The sequence below is a fragment of the Diadema antillarum genome, unplaced genomic scaffold (assembly GCF_040938485.1).
Source record: "Diadema antillarum isolate AM-2024a unplaced genomic scaffold, OU_Dant_1.0 seq00000595_RagTag, whole genome shotgun sequence".
Classification (NCBI taxonomy): domain Eukaryota; kingdom Metazoa; phylum Echinodermata; class Echinoidea; order Diadematoida; family Diadematidae; genus Diadema; species Diadema antillarum.
Genome location: NW_027271526.1, coordinates 355,174 through 382,279, shown reverse-complemented (window position 1 = coordinate 382,279; position 27,106 = coordinate 355,174). Strand labels below are relative to the sequence as shown.

The following is a 27,106-nucleotide window of genomic DNA, read 5'->3' as shown; positions in this document are numbered from 1 at the left end:
TGCGTGAGTGTGAGTGTGTTGGAGGCGTGTCTGTTTGTGTCTGTTTGTTTCTTGAATGACTTCAATATCAGATATCATGGGGCAATTTAGCTACAAATAATTTGAAATAAAATTTCAAAACAAAAAACAAACACATTGAAATACAAAAAAAAAAAAGATTGCGAAATGAGAGTTCGCGATTAAACAATACATAGGTTTATATTCCATAGAATTAGGCCACCTAATTATTGTCGACCATTGAAACGGGTTTAAAGTCCAAGGCATTTGAATTTCTGTGATCTAATGCATTAGCCACGCGGTATTTTCTCTGGACCTGTTTTGCCTAAACTGTTGCGGTGTTCTATCCAGTTCGCGAAATGTATTCCATTGGCCGACTGTAGCACTCTCGACTTCGTATCTCGTTCGTGTTCATTAGTCATGCTGATAGCCGGCGCCTGAAATGAATGCGAAATTCAAGCGCGGCCCGTGAAATCTATACTCCTTCTTGTATTTGTTTGATCCGAAAGCGATTTGACTGTGAGTAACCCTCGGGGGCAAAATGGCTGACTAGATGTTGGGGATGTGGAAAGGAACACCGCAAACTAATCAGCCTTTTTTTTTTCTTTCCCAAGAGTGAAGCAATTGGGAATGTGAGAAATATACTACATTCGATTACAGAAACCTACTGAAATTAATTACCAGTTTCTATCATCGTATAGCCTGCGTTCTTGTTGGCGCGCGTGAGATTGTGTGTGCTACTGTTGGGATTGTAGTATGTTTTGTGTGTGTGTGTTTTGTTCTGTTTTGTATTGGTTTTGCGTCTGTTTAATCTTGGCGTGCAAACTGCGGTCAGTTTTCAAAGCCACAGCAGCAATAGGTAAATGCGTCTCTTGGTTTCATTTCCGTCGTTAAAAAACAAACAAACAAACAAAAAACAACATTAGTAATGACATATCCATTTAAAGTTCCTTTTATCAATTATCAATATTGGCATTGATACTTTTCTTAACCGCGTCTGTCAACAAATTCTTGCGAGACACCTCAGAGAGAATAGAACTCAAACTTTGATAGTCGGATTGAATAAATGACTTCACAAATTTAGTAAGCCAGAGGCTCTGCACATAGCCCGATATGTAGGGAAGGGGAAGCGCACGGCACGGCAAGGCAGGGCGGTAGAAGGGACGAGGGATGGGGTACAGGAGGGCAGGGAAAGGGGCGATGGAGGGAGGGTTTGTGATGGGAGGAAATGTGAGGGGAGGGAAGAGGGAGAGATTGTGAAGGGAGGGGATGTAGGGGATGGGTATGAGAGGGAGGAGGGAAGGGAGCGGAGGTGTCAGGGGAGTGAAAATGAGAAGACAAAGAGGGAAAGGGGCAAGAAAAATGAAGAGGGGAGGGGAGGAGGGTAATTCGAGGGTGGTTGGCAGGAGGGGAGAGGAAGAGAGGAGGAGGAGGGGAGGAGGGGAGAGGGGGGGGGGGGGAGGAGGGAAGAGGAGAGGGAAAGGAGAGGTGTGAAGGGGTAGAGGAGACAATTACCCCCCGGCGAAATACAAACACCGGTTGGTGATATCCCGTGGGTTGGTTTAGAGTAAAGATTAGGTCTAGGGTTGGGTTTAGGTTTATAGAATTTGGGTTAGGGTTAAGATTAGGTCAGGATTAGGATTAGGGTTAAAGTAGGGAAAAGGGTTTGGGGTAATTGTCCAGGGGGTAATCTTCATTGTCCTAGAACCCTAGGAGAACAGTACGGGTTTGGGGACGGGGGCGGTGGAAAGGTGGGGGAGCGTTTAAAGCGTTCGATGATAACCACTGACCTGACTGTCTATTCCAAGGATGAGGAGACAGACGAAGAAGAGGACGGCCCAAAGAGTGGACAGCGGCATCTGGGTGATGGCTTCTGGGTAGGCGATGAAAGCCAGTCCAGGACCTGGGTATAGACCAAGACCAGACCAGACAAGACAAAGACAAAAGTCACTTTTCTATTACAAGTCTCAACCTTTCAAATCTGGGGGGAGGGGGGGGGGGGCATTTCATGAAGCATTTTGTCCGACAAAGTTGTTGGACAAATTTATTCTCAGCCAATCAGATGCAGGGATTTCAGTAGTTTGTAACAGTATGTCAGAAAAATATCCGACCCAAACGCTTCATAGAATACCGCCCCCCCCCCCAATCTTGTGATGTTGAAAAGCAAATGGGATCATGAATACGGAAACTGACTATCTATATGCCATACAGGTACTATACTACACCTTGACATCAGAGTCTTCAAGTAACATGCAGTATCATTCCCACAGCTGGAAAGAAAAGGAAGCAAAAAACAAACAAACAAACAAAACAAAACAAAAGATAGCCGCTACAAAGCACTAGCTTCTCAACTCAGTTCTTGCCTCTTTTTCTGCTTTCAGCATGAGGATATTCTACAACTTTATCAATATGTAAAGTTCTGTCTAGAAAACAGTCGAGATAAGTATCACAAAGATATATATTGCTCCTTACAATCTATTATGATAAACGCTTCCACACAAATGTGATTCGTTTGGAAATGCATTATTCTGACCTTTAAATTTATGACAGTTTTATGATTGAAGAAATTAATGAAGCATCCAAACAGATTTACGCCTATTAAGTCATCGATAACATACCATTACCAACCACTTTGTTTACTCGTATCATATAATAATGACGAATCAAATATCAAGCACAGTGAGTTATTTGTCATTTTTCTATATAGGGCCTACCCTTCGGTATATCGGAATATCAGTTTGCACATTACTTGTGAAAAATTATCCGGAAGGTATGCGGAAACGAACCGCGGTTTGTGGAAATGGACATATACGATATTATGCGAGTCTACGCGATATCTTCTATGGCATGACCAGAATAATGTGGGCATTCGTGTGTTGGTGTATAACTGTGCTGTCTGCAGCGTTTTGACTGAACATCACTACGTCTATAAACCGGGGTAATAATTATTATCAAATTGTTGTATTTTGTTGGGATGATTCTTTCCTTTTGAAACACATACACTTCCACCTATCTTTGCTCCATATGCTGAAATTGTGACCTTCATGTTGAAATACTTTATACTTTATGGTTTTCTCTTTACAGGCAAGTGGTTTAATGACACCTTACACTTTCGCGAGATCTTATCTGAAAAGAAGTTTCAGTCAAAAAGGTTTCTAAAAAGTGACGTACGGAACCAATTTTCTACATTCTTAGATCGTGTCGCATTTACGAGGCATGCTCTAACTCACATACACACAACATAATACAAACACACACACACACACACACACACACACACACGCACACACACACACACACACACACACACACACATTTACCCACGAGCGCAGACATGCACACACCTTCACCTTACGTCGATATCCGATTTAGGTAGATGTGTACATATTGTCCAATCTTTCCAACAACTTCAAACCTCCCCCCTCGCTCATTTTTTTCCCTCTCATCTGCCGTTTCGCTTTTTATATATAAATTCCATTTGCTCCTCCAGCGAAATCTCCGGCTCCTATATTCTTTGGGTTGTCTGATATCTGTAGTCGAGTCCTTCATTTCAATATTGGAAAGCACTTCTCCGGACGAGCATCGTGCAATTCCAACTCGCAGAGCAAACAGAAATAGATATTCCCGTCTTTCAGTCATCCCACTTTCGTTTGCTCGGAGAAGGTTACATCGTCTGATGCAATGTTGCGTCGACCGAGAAGACGTGATCAGTACTTACAAATAAATCATTTTCCCAATCTCTTTCCCTCTCTATATATGTCATTTTCTTTAATATATCTATTTCTTTTTTTTTTTCTCCACGCTGTATTCGACTCATCTCCAGACGTTGTACATAATCCATGGATTTGTAACTAGATACCGCGGTTGAAAATAAGGTGGAAAAAGAAAAACGGCAAATCGTGACGGTCCATTTCGGCCCGTGTTTGATTTGCGATATTGGCCGGCGCGTACAGCGATGGAAGTTTCTTCGCTGGTGAGCGGGCACGCGCGTGCGCGAAACACGCCTCAGTAGATCGATCACCGACACTCAATCGTCGGCACGCACGTATGACGATCGTCGGGGCTTCGGTCATCAAACGTTGGATAATAAGAGATTGGGAGAGGAGGTAGGGATGGGAGGAGAGGAGGAAGAAAAGGAGGAGGAAAGGGGAGATGGGAGGAAAAGAGGAGGAAAATGGGAGGGGTGGGAGAGAGAAGAGGGTAAACGAGGAGGTGCGGGGTGCGGGGGGGGGGGGGGTAGGGGAAAAACGAGGGAGGGATGGGTAACAGGGATGGAGCGCTAAGGGGTGGATTGGATGGGAATTCGTAAGTCTAACATGAAGGCCTCCTCAGAGTTCGACACTGATCTTCTCGGGTTTCACTGATCAGAGTTTGAGACCACCTCACACTTTCCAAGAGAACCAAGGAGGACATCATGAGCAAAATACCTCTGTAGGGAATAAACGCGCTGGGCAGATCTAAAAGCCAGGTTCTCCCGTTTTTATAAGTCAGGGACTTATCTAAAAGAACAGACACCTCCACTATATACCTCTAAAATCTGAACCATTTCACTCCAAGATGTTGTGATGAGCCGTGGGATTGATAAATGGCACAATTGCTCCCCGCCACCAATGGGTTAATGTCGATCAGACTTTTATCTGGTTACCTCGTATGTTTGTTTAATCTCCCTGTTACCTGTACACTTTTTCTATATAAGTCTTTATGTCCTCAATCCAGAAACTGTATGTTCTGCAGTGTCCAGTCAGAACAAAACATCTGTCGATATGCTAACAACCCCAGGATAAAGGGGAAACAAGCCGGGGAAAAATGAGCGCTCATGTTCAACAAACTGGAGCAACTAACTTAAACTCGGTAGCGCATTATTGGAATAGCTGCTTGGTGTCTCGAGAGAGAGCGCGGATGTTCTACGCCCTCATGGAGGTTGCAGGTAAAACGACAGGGAGAGGCGCGCTTTCACTGCCCTCGTCATATTTGTACAGCCGATCCGCGAAAAGCCGCGGGGTGAAATTGGAAAAGAGGGCGCTTGTAATTAGAGCAAAGTGTGCATGATACACACCCTCTCGGATTCTTTCCCAGACGATTTTTCCTCTTTCCATCTTCCTCCTTTTTTTTTCTTTTCTTTGAAGGGAGGGGAGATGGACGAGGCACGGAAATGCATGACGGAGGGTTATATTTCGTTTCCATGGCTTTGTGTCAAACCTTGCAATTACAGTCAGACCTTAAAGGCGGCATTCCTCGCGCGTTAAGCATCAAAATGTTATGGGTGGGTGTGCGTGGAGGTCGGGAGGGGGCGGGGCGGGTCAAAAGAACATCGGCTTCTTTATACCATTTATCTCGTAAAATGACAAGTCCACATTCATCTCTTGGTCATGATGCAACATTCGTGCAGTAATCAAATCACGGAGAGAGGGACATTCTATATAAGAACAAAACCTATCGATTTGGTCGCTGCAGAGGCGGCGTGACTGCATATAATTACGCAATGCAAGGTGACTTATTTTCATCGGCTTAAGACTAGAGTACGAAGGGATCCAAAAAAGCAGAGTTACTTTCTTCAAAGCCACTTTTAAATACTTCTTGATTGCCCCAAAACAGTAAGGAAAGAGAGAAGCTGAATGCTGGTGGAATGAACGGCTGTGAGTGTATGTGTGGTGGTGATGGTGGTGGGGGGGGGGGGGAGCGGTTTTCTCGTGGGTGGGGGAATCCCCCCTCGCACCATTCCGTTTATTGGTGCTCGTGTTTTCCGTACTTGGTAGAGAGGTGTAAAGTGTGGGGGGGGGGGGTGGGGAGGGAGGAGGGAGATCAATGAATACAGAGAAAGAATTCAAAAAAAGTGCTGCAGTTTGCCCAACTAATTCCGAAATCACGAGGAAAATGCCGGCTTCGTGTTTGCCCGCGCTGCCCGCTCTTCTCCCTTACTTCCAATCACAATCACACGAACGATGACGGACGGTGGGCACTCTTTAGTGAGTGAGTTCTAACGCAATTACCTCTTGGAGGACATGGGCGTCCGAGACACGAATGAATACAATCCCTCCTTGTTCAAACGGATGAAGATAATTGGCAATCGCTTTGATTGGACAGTTTAATATTCGAGTATAAAATGAGTCTATGCATGTCCGGCTGCAATAAGAGAGCGAAAGTGCTCGGTAAATGCCGGAGGCTGAATTTTTCTTCTTCTTCTTCTTCTTCTTACCGATATGATTAAACACTCGAGATTGGAGCGATTATGATCAAACTCCTCGGAAAAAATCTGCGTATGGCATTTTGTCATCTCGGAAAGGAGAGAGAATAAAATGTTGGCACACACGTGCACGGGTTGACTTTCAAAATGCCAACATTGCATCACCGTATTCTCCCAGACAATGAGCAAACACACCAGCGAACGTTCTCCGTTCGTGAATCGGGGATGACCGTGTTCACATCAATTGCAAGGTGTGGACGACCAGACAATGTCCTTAGGTATAGATTACGCAGGGCTATACCAAGGAGGTGGGACGGAGACATATAAGAAAAAAAAATTGGCCCGATGCCAAAATTGCTATCTTTCAAATACCAATTTGTGAAAAGCATCTTCGGTTAACTTCTGTCGCTTTCTCGAAAAAGTTTTAGAACTATGCATAAGGAAACCCATGATTGAACTTTGAATTCTCTCTAAAAGGAATCGCAGATTATTTGACGAATATTAGGCAGTAAATGGAATACATGCAGAAGTTGATACATTTTACCAAGTCTTAAATATTTTTAAGAAAAGGAAAACTTGCCACCACACATTTGCTTAGTATATGCAATGTGTTTCATTTCTTTCTTTTTTTTTTTTTTTTGGGGGGGGGGGGTATGTGGATGGAGAAAACAAAAGAGACATGAAGACAAAAAAGTGGGGAAGAGAAGAAAAGAATCCGTGAGAACACGGATGAAAGAAAACCCAGGCTGTGGAACGATATTAAAGTCGATGTGCGGTTCAACTATACATGGAACGACAAACAGGTATGTTAAGATAATTATCTGGAGTTTAATGTACATGGATGGGAAAAGAGAAAAGAGACCCCCCGTGAAGCGATGCTGAGAGCCAAATATAGGTTAACAGAGTGATAGATAGATCGGAGTTAAGGACCGAACAACTTATATCGCAAAGAGAAGGGCGAAACCAGAACACGATGCCAACAGCAATACGCCACATACGTGTGAGAAAACAGTGACAGAGACGGGAAGAGACGCAAAGAGAGAGAGAAGGAGCGACAAGGCTATATGACTAGACAAACACGATATACGACACGCACAGTTTAATAGAAAAACAAGTGGGAAGAAGAGAGGGAGAGAGGGGGCGGCGAGGGACGCAAGGGGTGAGAAGGGGAGATAGCTATAATATATAATTACTAGACATACAGACACACTACACAACATGAATTGGGTATGACAGGGAGAGAGAAGGGGGTGATGGCAAAAAGTTCCACTTTTTGGTACATCACTTTTTCCATCGCTTTATTCATTCTTTGATACCATTGCAAAGTCTGTTTTGTTTTCTTGTTATATTTCATTTTCATTTCATTTTATTTCATTTTATCTGTGCTATGCATATTATGTATATATTTAAAAAATACAATTTTTTTTTCATTTTGTTACTCATCACTTTCGTTTTTGCAATTTTTTTTAATACAAGTATTCTGCTTATACACTGCATATAATTTTCTCTGTTTATTTGATGAAAATTAAAATAAATTTGAACTTTGAACTTTGAACTATTTCGTTTCCAATAAAAGTATAAAGAACATGACATTGGCATATACAAATAATCTATCTAATCATCAAATTATACACATGAATATATAATAATCCGTATACTAGTAAAAACGTATACCAGTAAATATTTTGTATGATACTTATCATACTTGACTCGTACTTCATTCAAACCATTCAACAATATTATTTGATAAACTGATAAATGTATGCATTGCATTATGTATTACGTCCGGTTTTGTTTGAGGGAAATAAAGTATAAATCACATAATAAATTGAAGTAAATTGAATTGAAAAAAAAAGAGAAGGGGTAAGGAAAAGATGTTGGAAATGGAGCGGGGGGTTGCAGTATGAGAACATGAAACATGAGTCTTGCGTTGCATTTAGACTTTGCTAGATAACGCCGACGAACTCCCACCTGACTTGGCAACGTCGCCGACTTCGACTCCCTGCTCGCCCGCCATGAAGCCCAGGACGGCGAAGATGACGAAGCCGGAGTAGAGACTCGTCCCGCAGTTTGCCACGGAGAAGATCAGGGCATCCCTGCAAGACCAAAAGAAAGAGCGGGGACTACCATCACCTGGGGTATAGTCTCGAATTTTGGTTTCGTTATTTACCATGTTTACATTGATGCCAACTGTCAGTCGCAAATGAATCAAAGATTTCAGAATTTATGGGAGTAAATGTTTACAAATCATGATTTCAGCCGTGTCTAATACAAAATATTGATCAGCCTCCCACGTACGTGTTTATTTTTCCTCCGATCATGGCATTTACTTTATGCACCCCATAAGGGCAAAAGCTTTTTTTTTTCCCAAACGAACTTGCCAAATGACTGATTCCAACAGTTACGACGGCTGCCGCTATGTTCTGGGCGATTTTGATAATCAGGCTCTACGAAAGGTTAATGCCTATGTCTGCTCAAAAATTATCCAGCGTCTGCCGTTAATCTAAAATATATCACAAAACAATGCCAACGAAAGGGGGAGGTTTCTCATTGAATTTTGATGTGCTTTCACAACGAGATTATGCATGTATATCACGTCGTTTATGGCTTACTTCTCTAAAACCACGTCAATAATGCGCATCGTTTAACTTCTCATCAGCGTTCCTTTTTAGGTTCCTCCTTTATGTCGACATGGTATTTTCTTAATAATAAAGACCAACGAAGATAGCAGAAATGAAATACACAGGCAAGAGCAACATCCATATACCCCAATCTCCTCTTTAACAAAGATACCATCTTTCTAATGTGAAATAGACATAAAAATACCTGCTGTCACGCGGGGCAAATGCATTGTATTATTTCATTATTCTATCAAGTTTCACACACGTTTCAACATATCGATTGACCAGATTCATGAAAAAAAAAATATACAGGTTCTTTCAGTAACTATAGTAACAGTCACTGTGAAATGGAATCCGACGTACATGTGTAATCAAGATTACTCAACACAATGTAATCTCGACTAAAACATGGCTTGATTGAATCACGCATCTCGAACATCACAGGTCTGAATTAGAGAGGTATTGTATGTGACTGCCGACAAATACTCTTCTTGTCCAAACGCAGACAGTGTATTAGACTGTCGCACTTTTGGGAAATTATGGTAAGTCCGGTGTGTGATTTAGTGTGACGTTTTAATCAGTATGTATAGACCCCACACCATCGCACGTGAAAACAGTCTCACACATTACACAGACATGAATATCTGGCTCGTCCCATATTATATACTACTGTACTTCTATCAAGGGCAGTTTCAAGGCCACATACAACACACGAAATCACTAAAATGCTCAGCTCCCTTAAACTGATCCAATCAGACGTAAGTACTAACAAGCTTACGATTGATTTTCCACGTGAGTTGCGATTTTTATTTTTTCCCTTGATTTTTTCAGGAATACATCATTTATTTCTTTTATTCCGGCTAAAGAGTCACAACCGCTGCTCATCTATATGTTTGCTAATCTAGCGATGGATAAGGCTGAATCAATTACCGAGTCAGCGATCAACAGTCAATATGACCCCCACTGTAGTGATTCACGCCTTTATCAATAAATATAGTCAGTCTATTTCAGCATATTATATCGTCTGAGAGTGCATTTTTATTTGGAAAATTAATTAACAAGATTATTCAACGCAACGCTATTACTTTCAGATTGCCAATTAACCTTTTCACGAGATCTTGTGATATTGGGTGTTAATATAAGAGTTGCGTACTTTGCCGCTTCTTAGTTCTTTTAACACCAACTTTTTCTCCATCACGTGTCCATAGCATGCTCTTTCTTTGGCTCTCTTGATAGGACAAGAATGGCCTGTGCATACCAGAGCACACACACATACACGCACACACACACACACACATGCTGATACACATTCATTGGCTTTTCTATTCAATCTATTATACAATTATCTCTTTTTTTCACAGAAAGCAACATACGATGCCTGACTTTGGCGAAAGTAATACATCTTAATAGTTTCTGGCTGTCTCGAGACATCGCAAATACGCGGTCAATTGATGCGCGATGGATGAGTAGGCTGTGTCCGTGATCGTCGAATTATGCATCGGCGGAAGCAGAAGTGTCTACCCAGGGTTCAAATGGCGACAGACCAGCCGAGGGGAGATGAAAGGGAGAAGGGCGTAAATGGGAGAGAAGAGGAGGAGGGATTAGGGTGAGGTATAGGGTGGGGTGGGGCGGTTGGGGGTGGAAGATAGTGCGACGCGCTCCTCAATTACAAAGCATGCCATCTAAGCGACGGCCGCGCAAGGGGCGGAGAGCAGGGAACGCTGTGTGAGGACTGTTACGGGACTCCTAAAAGCGCGCCCATCTGTAACGCGAACAAATATCGCGTTTCCCTCTCCAATGGCCACTTGTAAATCTCTTGCTGCCTCGAAAATAGAGTTGTAAAGTGGGAGAGGGAAGGCGATGGAGAAAAGTAGAGTAAGAGATGTTTCCCGTTGATGAGGGGACGATGATATGATACGGCGGAGGAAATACGCCGGCCATGCACAAGACCTTGTCTGTACTTCATGAGCTGCAACTATATAGCCTCTCTTGTCGTAATCATGTGTAGCTGCCGCCTAGCAATAAGCAGACTTTGCGGTCAGGAGGTGAAGATTGTTTGATATGGAATGTGCTTGCCCGCCAAAATACCATGTCATTATACCGTCTTCCTATTATGTTCATCATTGGCCTCTGTGTGTGGCATCTAGTGTTGGGCAAGTATCTCTCGGAGACGCGACTGGTTTTGAATGTTAGATTGCCATCGCCGACTTTCGGACAGTTACATGGACTGTGTGAATCTTCAGAGAGAATTCATTTTGGAAGATTTGCGCATGCACGGACTGACTTGTAGAATGACAGCCACTGGCTGAGCAAGTTTCATTTATCCCCGTCTTGATATAAGATCAACATGAAATGAATAAAATGAAATGAGAAAACACCGAATGATATCTAACATATCCATACTGAGCTGAATAAATACTATAAAGGATCATCGCTTTGGCTCATCCTACATAAGCTATGTCTCCTACCATAATGTCTGAAGTAGATTAAAAAGCAAAAAACGCAATTTTGACACTAGTGTACAATTCAGTACAACCAGTGAAAACAATCTCGTGCTCTCGTGTATTGCAGTATACTGCAAATTAAAATAAATCTGAACTTGAACTACATGTTCATACGTACACACGCTCGCTGGTAGAACAATCCAAGCCACAGGTTAAGGCGGTGATTTAAAGCTAGCCCTTCCTTAGTGAAAATTCCGATCCCCAAATGATGATTCCGACAAAAATCAATGAAAAAAATCTTATAATTCGCACAATAATCTAAAGCCAAGCTAAACCACCTTGAGGATTTTTAAACAAGCTGTAACTAGAAATGTCGCTATGGCGACTAGTATGCCTCCGCCATAATGCATGATTCTCCAAATAGGTCTATAGTACATGTGGACAATGTGTGATTACATTTTCACAAAATTGGCAAAATATTAAAACAACACGTTTGTCATAAATGTGTTCAATGTTCGCCTTCCTTGACCTAGGTTTAATTGGATGAATGGGAGAGCATGTATTTGGGGATTTTAGGACTTTCACTTGACATTGACCCTTTCATAAGTTTATGCATTGAGTAATTTTCAAGGTACGGAGAAAAGTGCAATTTCTGTATTGAATAGTAAATTGTTACCATTTTCATCTGGCCTTTGACCCTTGACCTTTGATCCTAAAATTCATTTAAGAGAATCACTGTCAGGCAGAACATGCATAAATATGTACTAAGTTTCAAGATAACTTGAGCCACTTCCGAGATATGGAGAAAGAGGTAAAGTTCAGCACTTTCACTTGATTTTTTCACCTTTTGACCTTCGACCTTTTTGGCAAAAAAAAAAAACTTCCCAGGCAATCTCTATTGGGTTATACATGCATATACCAAGTTAAAAAAAAATAATAATCCTGCAGGCATGGCATAAATAATGAGGGAAATAGTAAAATTTTGAAGTGTAGTTGCCCTTGGCTTTTAACCCCTGACCTTTGACCCAATGAACCCAAAATTCCCTAGATAATCACTGCCAGTCAGTACATGCATTTATACTATGTTCCATGAAGATACCTTGAACCATTTCCAAGATATGGAGAAAAAAGTAAAATTTTAACATTATTTTTTACTCGACCTTTTGACCTTTGACCTCATGACCCCAAACTTTCACCAGAGAATCTTAATTGGGTAATACATGTATACACTAAGTTTCAAGAAAATATCTTCAGGCATTGCATAGATATGGGGGAAATAGTGAAATTTTGAGCATTTGACCTTGACCTTTGACCTTGAGCATGTGCATCCAAAAGTTGATAGGCACAACATCACCCCCTAATACACACACATGCCAAGTTCCATTAGGATACCTCAAAAGGTTTTCTAGTTACGCTGTCCACAAAATTCATTACGGACGGACGGAAGGACGGACGGACGGAAGGACGGACAACCCGAAAACATAATGCCTCCGGCACCACTTCGTGGCGGAGGCATAAAAAGTCCACACTCTGTGCTCGCCCGGTATCCGGAGGACAGACAATTAAAGAGATAACCAGTGTCCTTATGAGATCTGGTGTTGGGTTGGTGTCATGTGCCGATGTGAAAGTTAAAGAGGGGTACAGGGGTAAAGTGGCAGAATTAAGCGACACGTCGGTGAAAAACCTCTCGGCTAAAATGTCCCCTTAGCACACCCTTTTAGCGTCACTTGTAATCTAGTAAGCCACTTAAGCACTGGGTGGACTCATTATCCCTGTCCAAAGCACTTAAACGGTGTCCCCATGACGCAAGCGATCTGAGAAAGAAAAAAAAAAACCTCACGGAGCCGACTGGGGAAGAAAATGCGTGAAGCTCGTCATCCTCGAGATCAAAGTCACTGGAAACCTCCTGACATATTTATTCAGTGCTTTTTCACACCTCAAGTGTTGGTGCTGCTAGGTGTATGTGTATATGCGTACTACGTGTGATTGTGATCGTGTGTGTGTGTGTGTGTGTGTGTGTCTGTCTGTCTGTTTCGAGCAAAGATTGAGGTTGGGTAAAGACAGGAGGAGCGAGCGACAGATGGATAGAAAGATGGATGGATGGATGGGGGCGCTGTGACAAAGTGGATAAGACTCCTGACTTCCAATCAGGGGACTCGAGTTCGAATCTAGGTCAGTGCTTTGGGCAAGATGTTTTTGTCCACCATGTCCCTCTCGACCCAGGTGTATAAATGAGTACTTGGTAATGCTAGGGTAATAATGAAGACATGCAGGGTCCTCTGGTAGAACAGTGTCAACATTGGAGAGGCTACCCTGGATAAAGAAGTCATTATTACTGTTATTATTATTATCATTATTATCATTATTATCATTATTATTATTATTATTATTATTATCATCATCATCATCATCACCATTGTCATTATTATTATTTATTATCATCATCATCATCAGCATCATCATCATCATCACCAAAGATAGAATAAGGGATCAAGGGGCAGATTTGTGTACAGTTGGCTGGCTAGATGGATTGATCAATGTGTTGGTAAAAAATGACTCAATAGATTCATAGTTTGATAACACACAATATGGCAAATACCAGACATAGACATGTCTTCTGGGCATAAAATGTCACTGGTTATGTGCACTACAACTTAACATTTAGAGGTATGACGGAATAGGGTAAAATGACAATAATATACAGAAATGTTGTGGTTGTTGTTATTGTTGGTGTGATTGTTATGGTTGTTGTTGTTGTTGTTGTTTTCATGGCGAATATCGAGTGCAGTTATGAAGATGGGGAAAAACTGAGAAAATGAGAAACTGAAAACGGAGCACGGGGAAAATAGGAAGAGGCAGGTTGGGAGCGGGTCTCTCGAGAAAGAGGAATACCATCCCGTAGCTGGAGAAAGGCCAGAGAATATTGCTCTCAGGGTGTGATGGATTACCCCTCGTGGTCTAGAGTGAAGAGACATCGCTCCGGGTTGGAAAACAAATTAATCACTAAAAAATGCTTCGTACGAATTGTCCGCTCAACCCCTCTCCAAACAACAACAAAAAACATGACGATAAAAAATAAGCACGCAAATGACATTCTTGATTCCCGCTATCGGGTTATCATATTCCGCCGCTTTATAGTTTGGGATTGCAGTGACGTTGACACTCATACGAGCAGCGTTTGGGTTCAGTATCACCTATATCATATGTATATATAAAAGAAAAGTTTCTGACAACATTTCCATCATCTGACGTTTGTTCAGGATATCTGCATTTCCTCTTTCTCTTTCTTCTGTCATCCAAGGTGAAAAAGCGCCATCTTCACTGCACTGACACCTGGTGCTTCCTTATTCCTTTTATCTTTTTGCGATATTTTTCATTTTCATTTCATTTCAGTTATTTATTTCCATATCCAAATTATAATACTGTCATAAACAAAATTATTGCAAAGTAGCATTATGCGATTTGTACAAAAAGGTGAAATGCCATGATGCAAATACAAATACAAACAATAGTATAACAAAAGCATACACACCTGCACCTACAAGCACAATACACGTAAATTACAAATAATTTGATCGTTATGAAATCACTGTGTTGAAATTGTATTAGCTAGTAAGGGATATGGAGGGAACTTGCAAAAAAAAAGCAGAGCTTGTACAATTAGCAATTTCCCTAAGCAAAAAACAAAACAAAATCGTCTTTGCATACGTGAGTATATCCAAATAAACGAATGGGCTTTCCTATTCAGAAGAGATATAAGAGGAAGAAGTGCAAGTAAAGCACTGGGACAAGATGACACACATGATGATAATAATGACAATTAAACTTTCTTGTTAGATAATAATTTTGTAACAAGGAAATTTGATTGTCATTACTATAATCATGTGTGTCTACAGTATCATGTTCAGCGATCTTGACATTGCAGTAGCTGGGGACAATTTTAGCCACATTCATAGGCTTTTGAGATGCCTTATGCCGTTATGGACCGAAGCCAAAATTCACACTTGTCTTCTTTTGTACGTAAAGGTTTGATTCACATGCTACGTAATTTGTGAATAATAATAATACGTTAATACAAGAGTAATAACAATAATCATAACAATGATACTAATACTGCTTCTTAATAATCGTAGTGATAGTGATGATGAAAATAATAATGATAATAATAACATAAAACTGCAATTTATTTGTCTCTAGCTCAAATTTTGAATACATGAAAACATTCCTACAGTTCACGCGAGAAGAGTTTTCATATCTTGAGTGAAATATTGACAATTTGCCAACTGTCAAAATATGACAATTTGCGCGCGTCTCTACTTCTCCTGCAAAACGAGCGTAGTATTTCCCTCCCTGAATGAGAAGAAACGGCAATAGGTTTTACTGACTACAGACGTTTCTAACAATTAAAAAAAGGAAGAAAAATCGATTAAAAGATGCCATTCACACAGGTCCAATTTGAGCGTCCGTTTATGAGTGAATTACTTTTTAAAATTCAACTAACATCCATTTCTCCCAAAGGCAGGCAGGTGGATTAATGATGAACTCATAAAGGAAAAAAAGTAATTTCAAAATGAGAGACAAACGCGGTTCGTGCAAGCCATCAATAGTATGACACTTTGTAAAACAACTTCCCTTTACCAATAGTCACATTAACACGAATGATTTCGTTTCGAGTCGAACTACTAGTTTTCTGTTTTGTTTCAACGGTGTAAGATATGTGCCGATATATTTTATTATATTAAAAAAAATCAATATGTTAATAACGATGTCGTTACCATGTGATACATACACGATGCAATAATATTTCTCTCTTCACCTTTTAGGCACATTATTGCGATATGTGCCGTTGTTGTAACTGCCAATAATACCATCTTGATCACGGATGTTATACTAGACCACGAACCTGTCATACCCAATCCATCATGAAGTTCTACATTGTCTAAACATCGCGTTAGGGAATCGATGGCTGCGAAGGAAACCCAAGTCTTCATAAAGAGGGAGATAGGGAGAGAAGAGGGGGGAGCGGGAAAGGGAGCGCCGCTACAGAAAAAGAAGTAGCCGTCGGATCGAATCAATATCGCACCGCCCAGAGGTAAAGATGAAGACACGACTCCATCTGCGATTAGATATGAAATGCTGTTTTCTTTTAATTCAGTATTGATCGCGTCGCGACAGAGCCCCAGAATCAAGAGGTCCGACCCATCTCTCCCTCTCTCTTCCCCTCCCTCTCTTTTTCCCTCTCCGTAATGCCAGATATCAAATCCCTCCCACTTTATACTTAACGCCCAGGGCCTGTTACAGCAGCGCCCTACATGTTTCACGACGACCTGCGAAAATTCTGGGCTGCACTTAAAGAAGACGCCCATGGATGTTCTGTTCTGGAGCAATAGGAAGTTGTTGAGATTACCTGTGCTCGGTGTTCCCTTACCCCCCCCCCCCCCCCATCCCCTCTATCTCTATGTATCTCTATCGTTCTCTCTTCGTCTTATTCTTACTAGACCGTCCCTTTCGGAGTCTTTTCTCCACATCAGCGACAGAAACAGCCCTAAGCAACCGGCAGCAAAACATCGCCGGAGCATTGCTTCTGATCAGAAGAGTAAAGAAGGCCGACTACCTGTTTTAGAGTGTGCAGCCCTCTTTTTGCGGGCACCCCAAATCCTCACGACATAATTCCATCCACAGAAAGCCGAGGGCAACAAAACAGAGAGTGTTCATTTTCTTCTCTTTCCTCTCTATCAATCTTCCTTATCGCGAAGCAAAAAAAAAAGGTATGATCCTGTTCTTTCTTTCAACTTTGTTCCCTTTGAACTTTCAAGGTGCTCTTTGATATTCTAAATGCTCAGCGACAATATTATCAAACAGATTACACTAACACTTGGAGGCGAATGTTGAGTTCCAGAAGAGTCATCAATGACATTTAAAATTAGTCTATTCCCTTTCACCACCATTCTTCTCCTCCCTCCTCATGTCTCTTGAAACAATAAAGAGTAATCTTTTAACCTTTAAAGTATATAATGATGAAAACAAAAGACAGAGGAGTAACATCTTTTTTTTTTTTAATGGAGGCCTACAGTATTGAAATGGATTGAAGTTAAATAGAATGACCCTCAAAGCGATTGCCCTTTGACGTAGTATTGAGAACCTAGTTTAGGTCCTTGTAGTTTTTGTTTTATTGTTATGGTTATACAGTTATCGTTGGATGTGATGAATACGTGTTTTCGGGACAGACATCGTGCTATGGAATACAAGCACACACACACACACACACCCTCACACACACACACATCCACCACAGAAGCCACTTTCACATTACACTTGTATTTCAGGGCTATACGAAACAGTCTTGCTTAAATGGAACACACATGGATCACGGTAAAACTTCCCTACGGCATCTTAAGGAGGTGCGTGATTCCTCCTCCTCGCTCGGACACAATGCTGTGTCAAGGAGAGGAAAACAATCCCTTTCATAAACTAAAGCCAAAACATTGTTCTCAGGAGGGTTCAAAATTCATCTCCTACCATTTGGAATTTGCTTGCAATACACATCGAAAGGGTCTGGCTGATGCGATTTGTCAGGATAGTGAGTTATTTTGGAGCATTTTTTAGATCAAGAGTGTAAAAATAATTTCGCATGGGCATCTAGGACTTTTATCCCTGTAGCGTCCTCCCCATTTAGTAGTGGGTAGGTGGAACTTTACGTAAATGATCGATTGTGCCATAGCAATCGTATTTTCCAACAAGCTGCATGTGATTCACTTTGCCGATCATCGATACTCGATTATGAAAAAAAAAAAACGTTAGCAACCACAATCGGGCATGCTCTGAGAGTGTAGTACTTCCGGCTAATCTTTTTGTTTAATATTTCGCATTTTCATCATCACCCAACTGAAATCGTGTTATTTCTGCCTTCTTTCACACATTTCTTATGCATAACTATTATGTGTACATTTTAGATCAAAAGTGGACGGTTCTGCAGGCGTATGAGAACTATGTTATCCTTTAAAGAAATTGTAAGCAAAACGTACTTAGAGGTCTACTGTGTGACGTTAGGCGAAGCGAGACTATTGGTCCTTCACTTCAGCTCGATTGTTATTAGAATATCATCGAGCTGAAGTCCACGTTTCCTTCAAAATGTATGATCGTATCCTTTCGGATTATCATCAACAAGTGCCGAGAAAGAATATGATTTGACTACTGGCCATTAATCACAACTTTTCTATTTCTATTATAAAATGGGCTCTAGAATCTCTGCAATCTGATTGGTCAATTATCATGCATTGATTTTTACTAATCCACACTGTGCCATGCGTCCGGTAAAATCTGAACGCATGGCTCAAGCCTTGTATAGTATTGTAGGTGTACTCGACGCATGATGGGGAAATGGTTACATTTCATGAATCTATGGGCCCGTTTTATAAAACGAATGATGCACAGGCCTATTTCATGGATCAGTGGATGCTCTCGTTTAAATTTGGAAGCAGTCTAAAACCCACTCGCTGCATGGGCTCGAGGGTTTAAACAGATCCGCAGTTAAACTCGCGCATCCAATTCTCACCGATCCACTCTGTCCTGTGCATCATTGTATAATGATAGACAGAAGAGAGATCATCACTAAGGTTACGGGGATCAAATACAGGGCAATGTCTTCATCTATGAGCTTGAAAAAATAACATCATCGTATTTAGTTGCACCATAAATTCTCAGAAGGTGCACGTAAATTCTCGGCGCTTTATCAACTCACTTTCTCCAGTACACTTTCCTGATCATTCGTGATGCGAGTTCATCCAGTGCAATGCACAAACAAAGCCCCTGGTTCTTATGATATCATCATCAGACTTGCTCGGGCGATCACTTTCAGAGAAAAATTGAATTATCTTAGCCACGAGCGCTTCCATCTGCCTTAAAATATATATACTGAAATATTAGGGCAGGAAAATTGCGAGAGTTTTGGCTATACTCCTTTCTAAACATGGGCCTCACTTTTGAAGCTAATCAGAGTTGAATCATTTTGTAATCAATGTGCTTATCTCAGTGCGAACCTAATGTCGTTTGGACGTGCGCCTCGATGTCTCGGCGCCTCCTCGCGTGTGAGAGCTAAGCAGAGATGTCGTCTGTAGACATAGTAGCAAATTTATCAACAACCACAAAAAAAAAAAAACAAACAAACAAACAAACAAACAAAACTACCAATCCAGAAATAAATATATACATGTTTTAAGCCGCGGGGTCCAAATGTCGTTGTCCTTGAAACAGCACTGTATAACTGGAGGAGATGCTTTTCTCCTGTTTGTTTTACATATTTCATTTCCGCTTCTCATGTATGCAGTCTTTTCAAAAGAATTAGGCACAATCAAAAGTAACAAAAATATCGAGCTGAATTTAGCTTGATTTCCCAGAAGAAGTTGAAAATGTATGGAAAAAAACGCAAGTAACAAGCTACTGTAAGTCAAAGACAATTGTCAAACTGGATACAGAGAGAAAATCACATAAATGATTGAAATAAATACTAAAATGCATACATATCTATTCTATAAAGTTTTCTTTTGTCTCTTCATCTTATATCTAAATTCAAATTACATTGGATTGCACGATGTATCATTTTCTTTTTTTTTTCTCCATATCGAAACACTGGCTTGCCATTGATATGGAGACTATTACTTCATTTATTCATGAGGGTTAGTCTTTGGAGCCCTGGAGTTTTTGCCAAATGCTGGCTTAACCTCGCATGGACATGGCGAGAAACCGTTATAAATTCGAATCACAGAAACAAAATGTAAGGCAAAGGATGCAATAAAAATGCCTCACTACGATTCGTGGCCTTACAGAAGAAAGCGCAACAGGAAAATCATTTTACTTAAGGATATTCATAAGCTAGTCGATTTGGTGCGAATCCGAGACAAGTTGTATTTCCACGGGGCACATCCTAATGTCATTCATTATCAATTCAGGGCGTCGCTGTCGAAGTGGTTTAAGACAATTGACAGCAGGCATTGAAAACGAGGGAGGCGGATGACGTAAAAAAAGTGGATTATCATGCAAATGACGTGCATTTGAAAACCGCCATCTAGTGACAACGCTGGGGTTGGCACATGCGACCTTAAGTGGAAAAAGGACTTTTAATAATTCAATTCTGCTATACCAATCTTATTTTGGAGACGGATGCGGTCGACATGCGCGATCTCGACATGCGCGATCAAGCATATCCCACGATAAGCTCAAAGACCAAAGAATTCTTAAAGCGACAGGAATCCTCGCCTTTTTTTTTCTTCCAATGCATAAGGTGCAGATTCTTAATAAGAATGCACTGAAATTATTAGGTCAGTGCTCCTAAAAGTAGTAATAATAATAAAATTAAAACACAAACAGCACAAATTCAGGTACAAGTTTGGAGCGTTTGATTGTCTGTTACATCAGATTGATAAGATAATAGAATATCAAAATCACTAAAAAATAAATAATCTAACTGCGACACACGGAACTTGGCATTAACAATGAATCTCTATTTTATCAAGTCATTACTTCAACCATCGCTCACCGTTTATATAGGCAACGTACAGTTATCATTTTATCGTTGGCTACTACATCGCATTGGGTATTTGCTTTTTATACTCTTGACTATCACTATAGATTATTCAAAATTGTATCTTACATTCTCTAAAACAGAGTATAGTATGGAATATACCTATGTACAACGTACATCTGTTTGGGTATCAGCTGATTACTTTGTCATTTATATTATATGATTGTTGTCAACACTTATCTTTGAGGTGAGTGAAGGTATGCAAACAACAAGTTTGCGGAAGGCTACGAGGAGTTATGAAGAGAAATTGGCCATAGCTGTAGTTTTGTTGTAGAAGTCTCTCATTCGTCCCTGCTATGTAAGAGTCGATGTACTTTCTTCCTACGTGTTCTCCTATGTGGAGTAAGGTCACTTCAGCAATGAAATTTCATGTTTATTCTGGGTCGTGAGGATCCTGTGATGCAAATGTCATTGAGTGATGCTGTCACATTCACATGGTCGAGGTTCCCCATCCCCTCCTCCCCACCCCCCCCCCCCTTTCTCTAAAACGTCACAGTCATTCCATCACTCGTGGAAATGAAACCCATGAAACATTGGACAACTTCATCCTCATTATCATAATCATTCTTCGTTTTTTTTCGTTTTCTTTCCTGAAACTCTCGCAGATTATCCTTGCGTTTTATCTCGTAAATTTTGAAGCTTTTTTTGAATAATATTATGGGGAAACCTATAGCTAAATCTCCGTTATTTCAAGATGTTTATCTTAATCTGAAGTATGATTCTTCGCTACCAAGAGTCAGCAAAGACATTTTGGTGCGTGAGGGAGACGGGGGGGGGGGGGGGGGGCTGCCTGACCATCTGCCTGATTGTTTCGGATGAAGGTCCAGACAACGAAGAGCATGGAGCCCGTCTCTGCCCCGCTACTCCTCGCCAACGTACATCGTGTCCGAAATATCAAAGTGCACGCCGGAACGAGACGCAATATTTGAATTACATCGGCCAGCTTTCAATACGCTGAAAAGCAATTAGATGCGTTATAGGATCAGCGTCCAAATCCTAAGCCCCCCTCTTTCTCTCTAACAATCTCCCCCCTTTTCTGTCTTCGTGATAGCATTTATATTGGTAACCTTATGCCCCTTACAGCGATATTGCTTTCAGCTCCAATCCCAGGCTCTATACCAGTTTCCCGCCGACAACGTTTTAGTCTCGCCAAAGAGGACGGCTTTTTTTTTTCAGCCTACGATCGAGGAGACGATGTTTTGCAAATCAACCCCATTAGGGGTAAATTGTTAAATTGGCAATATTACATAGCTGACAAACATAGCGATCATCAAGCAAACGTTTGACGCGGACGCACGAAAATTCCCCCTTTTCCTCTCATCTGTAGTTTCCTTTTGCCCCCCGGTTTAGCATGCGGGGCACCACGCGACGCTCTTGGATCGCCGGCTGGTGACAGAGACTGGGCTCTGGAACAACATGCTCTCATATGAACGAGGCATCGATTGATCGCATTCGAGAGATGGGCTTTGAAAGGCACGAAAAGCGAGAGATAGGGATCAGGGATAGATGGCGGGAATCTGGTAAACTGAGAGAGAATTAGAAGAGAGAAAGAGATAGAGAGGGAGAGGGAGACATTGGGAGAGAGAGAGGGGGGAGGGAAGGAGAGAGAACGAGGTGGAAAGAGAGAAGAGAGGGAGAGAAAAGGAAACATATAATGCTAGACCAAAAAGTGCTCCGCAAAAGGTCACGTTCAAGCAGAGTACGAGGCCACGATGTGCCGCGAGGATTTTCAGCATCATAGGGAGCTGGGTATGATAGGCGGCACCTTCCAGGTAGCAACGCTCTATACCCCCCTTCTCTTCCTCCTCCCCCATCCCCCCCCCCCCCTCCACCCCAACCAGACCAACCACCGGCTATTCCCATCTACTCTGGGGGCTGGTCAGGTACAAGTGCAGCGGCTCAGTTCATCTTTTCACCGTGTGGCGCGGGGCTAACATCCCCTCCAAATTTGATCTGTAGCATGTCAATGGTGAATCACTCATAAACCAATCAATATCTCATCTTCACCTTAATGCACTTCAAGGTTAACGGACTGCGTCTGAGCTGGCACGCTGAATATCAAAAGACATGACGGGGGGACGAGATGAGGAAGCTAAAGCAGCAATAAAGGAGAAAAAAAAGGAGGGGAGACCGGAGATTGAGATGCGAAGGAAAATGAGGAGCAAAATATAGGAAGCAGCCGAAAAAACAAACTTAAAGAATAATTATTCCTCGGGCTGAATGCGGGCCGTAAAATGTGTGACGACAGTATGAAGGCTGCACACGCGCCATTGCCATCCAATGTCAGCCCAATAAAAAAAAAAAACGCGCCGAAAAAGCAATTGATTAAACACATGGTAGAAAGGCTAGAGTCTCTTAAGTAATAATGCATATTATTTGTTATGTACGCGTTGGTAGTAATGAAATGAGCCGCTTTATTGATAGCAGCACGCGCTATAAGCTTCTAATCTAGCACTTTGAATATGAGTGAGGAACTAAGGAGAGAGATGAAAAGAGAGAGAGAGAGAGAGAGAAAGGGAGAGACAGACATGCAGAGAGGGAGGAAGAGAGGGAGAGTGAGAGAGAGAGAGGAGAAAACGGATGGGAAAAGGAAAAGAGAGAGAGAAGGGTAGAGATAATGAAGAAGAGATAGAGAGTACAGCAAAGTTTTGCGCATCATCACAGAACTTGGGAGAACACTTAAGAACACGTTAGGGAGTTCGTCGTGTGCTCTTATTGCGTCGACGGCAAAATGAGCAGAAAGCTTAATGTGTAATAATTAGCGAAGTAATTGCTCCTTACATTATTATAACGTTCGCGTCACTTAACCTCGTCGTTAGCTGATGTGACACTCGCACACTTGGTGGTGTCTAATGTCTTTATCATTATTGCTTCTTGAAGACCGGTAATTTCCTATTTACTCATCAGCATTAAGAGTAGGAGGACACAGCCTTAAAAACATCAACAAAATAGATTCACACTCGGCAGTCTAGTCTCTAGAGGAGTTCGTCTTCAAAGTAGAATTACGACGAATTCTCTTTTAGCTGTTTAGCCGATGATTTATGACATAGTTGTGACGTCATTTGCTGCTCTTGCTAACATTTTCTTCACGTGTTTTGATTGTCGTGAAAAGTCCGGTTTTCAAAAAGGGGAAAAACGCATAAGAAAAAAAAAATCGATATTCATGAATCTTACATTCTGAATAAGTTTGTGTGTATGAGTTACTTTCGTGTGTACGATTGTGTGTCGTGAGCTTGTGTATATACATGTAGTATCTGCTGGGCTGAGAGTCGATGTGCGTGCGTACGTGTAAAACGGAAACTAACAAATCACGGGGACGACATGTAAAACACTTGTGATGTGAAACTTGCACAGAGAATATGTCTGTGTGTGTATCATGTTGTGAACGTGTGAAGTACTTCGTGTGTGTGCATTTGTGTGCGCCTGTAAAACAAAAACAATGCGCTCGACGATGCTACGTCGCCTTAGTGACCGACTGTTTGAGCACGTTACCTTGGTGACGAACCGAGCAAACATTCCTGATGGGTCAAAGCGTCAGACACACGCGAAGCCTAAAAACGCGGGAAAATCGTGAAAGACGAGACACGAGATATAATGAAGCCAGAGTCACCCCAATCATAATGTAATCCCACGCCTGTCGAGCGGAACGGCAATACAGTACATTTGGGAGGTAAGTGATCATAACCCTTATGTACCCGGAAATAATGGAGGGGGGGGGGGGGAATAGGCGTAACAAAGACGTTTCACATCGAGGGAGGTTTTATAGTTGAATTCGTCCAGTCAATGTCTAACAATGAACTCTGCACTTTGCTCCTTTCCACGCAGATTTCTTTGTCAAATTGTCCGGGAGAGCAAGTTGGACATAAAAGGAACAAAATATCATATATTAAACGCCATTGAAAGCGATCTTTCACCCCCTCCTCCTCCCCACAACCTCTCTCACATACCTAGAAATACAGTATTAGAAAAGTTCGTCAAGGGTTTGTGTTTCCATTGATTTCTTTTTTCGACATTCTGGGGTAACAGAGCGATTTTTCTGTTGGAAAGTCGATATGAGAAAAAGATATCGAAAAAAAGATTGTACCACAGTGGTGGGTGACGAAAAAAAGAAGAAGCTAAAATCTACTAGAAAACTTTACTTGCATTGACCTCGCGGATTCTGAACCCCTAAATGAAAGGCTCCGGTTGGAAAGTTGAGAACCTTTTCTCTAGCAGCAAGATGATTAAGATCTTAAGAACTATAATCGTGAGGGTATAATACGACCACTTCTCCTAATCGAAATGTTATTACTGTCTAATGAAAATTATAATCACAGCGACAATAAGTGCTCTTTTTTATCATCACTCATGCCGCCTAACGTCAACTAATGATCAGATCGACTGTTGCGTCACTCGTACTCGTGCGGCATCATTCCTACTACATCTTTCTTAGTTTAACTTTGCCAAACCCTCAAAATGTAGGACATTTCGCGTCGCGGGTCAGTTGACAACAGAACGGAACACGTTTTATTGGTCGGCTTACATCAATTCGTCTTTCATCATCACAAGGGTATACATTCATCGCCTTTATTTGATTGCCGCTGAGTACATCTTTTTGTGTGTGTGTTTCTTTGGGAGTGTGTACGTACAATTGATATCATGAGATCAGCAAGTGATGTGAATCCGCGTGGAACTGAAACGGTGAACACCTATAGACGCGTCAAGACGATTGAGTCCAGGGTGTAACCTTAACGCATTTCCTAAAACTCTAAATCGAATTGTGTTTGAGTGCTTCTCTCTCTCTCTCTCTCTCTCTCTCTCTCTCTCTCTCATCTTAATGGATACGTCACAACACAGAGAGTACAGTGATATTTACTATTAGTTCAAAAAGAAAATATCGTCTTGTACATAGCATTTACGGGCACTGGTTTCACATTATTAAATAGAGCCAAAATCTACACCGTCTAATTAACTCAAGAGTAGTTGTCTGGAGAAAACCCGAGAACAGCTGTCTTTATACGTATTGTCGTCATTTACCACCAGTCTTAATAAATTGTGGCTATTAAAAAAAGTACCATGGTGGGTGACCAGTAACTATAAACGCTTGCAGTAAAGCAACGCAGAAAACCAACATCGAAAGATAAGTGAATTTTCCTGGCTAAAAAAAAAAAAAGCAAACAAACAAAAACAAAACTGAATTGGTTTCAAGGAAATGATTAAAATCTGTATTTCGAGAAGGTTGTTCTTTTTGGCCTTGGTGGTGGTGGTGGTGGTAATGGTATTGACGGTGGTGGCAACAGTGGTTGTGGTATTGGTATTGTTGGTGATAGTGGCGGTGGTAAAGGTAATGGTAGTGGTAGTGGTAGTTGTAGTGGTAGTGGTAGTGGTAGTGGTAGTGGTAGTGGTTGTGGTTGTGGTTGTTTTGGTGGTAGTGGTAATGGTAGTGGTGGTAGGGGCGCATGTCGCAAACTTTCTATCGGCTCTACCGGAAGCAGAAGTGGACGTCACTGGATGGAATGTTCATGTTCTATCTACAACAATGCGCAGGCGCAGACGCGAATGGGAAAGTGATGGGTGATAGTTCACCTTTGGGCGCAAAGCCTTTGACAGAAGTAAATGATGGATTGCTTTTGCACGATCTAATGTAGCTGAATATGGATGAGGAGATAAGTTGAAGTCAATCGCTCCACGCCTGGTCTGTCTCCCGCTATCCCCCCTCCCCCTTGCATTTACGGCACAATAATCATGGGTGTTATTTTCTCCCCTCCATCTGACGAAATGATTACAGTATTATTCGCTGCCAGCATTTTCCCCCTTCTTCTTAAACTAACAGTGAAAAAGGTATATATCTTTGGGATAGATCAGGAATGACAGCAAGATTTTGCACCGTGCATGGGGAAATAAAAGTGAAATTTATGTTGTAGCTTGCGCGAATGACGTCAACAGTCATCCGTGCTCGCAACAGCTAGAATACGCCTATGGAAATGAGATTTGTGAAGGACGAAGACATATCATTACACATTCGTCTTTTATGGATAACGTTCTCTCTATCTACACATAGAACACAGAGAGACACAAACACACACACACCCATCTGTCTATCTACCTACTAAGTATTTAAATATTGATATGAATATAAATTATATGTATATGTATAGAACCTTGTATGTATATGTTTCAGAAACGGATTTTAAAGGATAACATTAATTTCATATTCTTGATATGAATTCTAACCTGTTTGCTGTTTACTTTCCTGCCGGCAAAATGGATCGTTTTTATGCCACTTTAATTTGTGTGTGTG

General features: G+C 41.4%; 1 protein-coding gene across 1 annotated transcript in view; it reads right to left on the bottom strand.

The window, feature by feature from the left end:
* LOC139735730 (sodium- and chloride-dependent GABA transporter 2-like) overlaps positions 1–27,106 on the bottom strand; it is a 97,371-nt gene that overhangs the window by 13,541 nt on the left and 56,724 nt on the right. Inside the window, exons 8-9 of the mRNA XM_071646479.1 lie at positions 8,153–8,277; positions 1,788–1,900 (exon numbers count right to left, since the gene is read on the bottom strand). Coding sequence (XP_071502580.1) covers positions 1,788–1,900; positions 8,153–8,277 — 238 coding nt within the window. The remainder of the gene's footprint in view (positions 1–1,787; positions 1,901–8,152; positions 8,278–27,106) is intronic.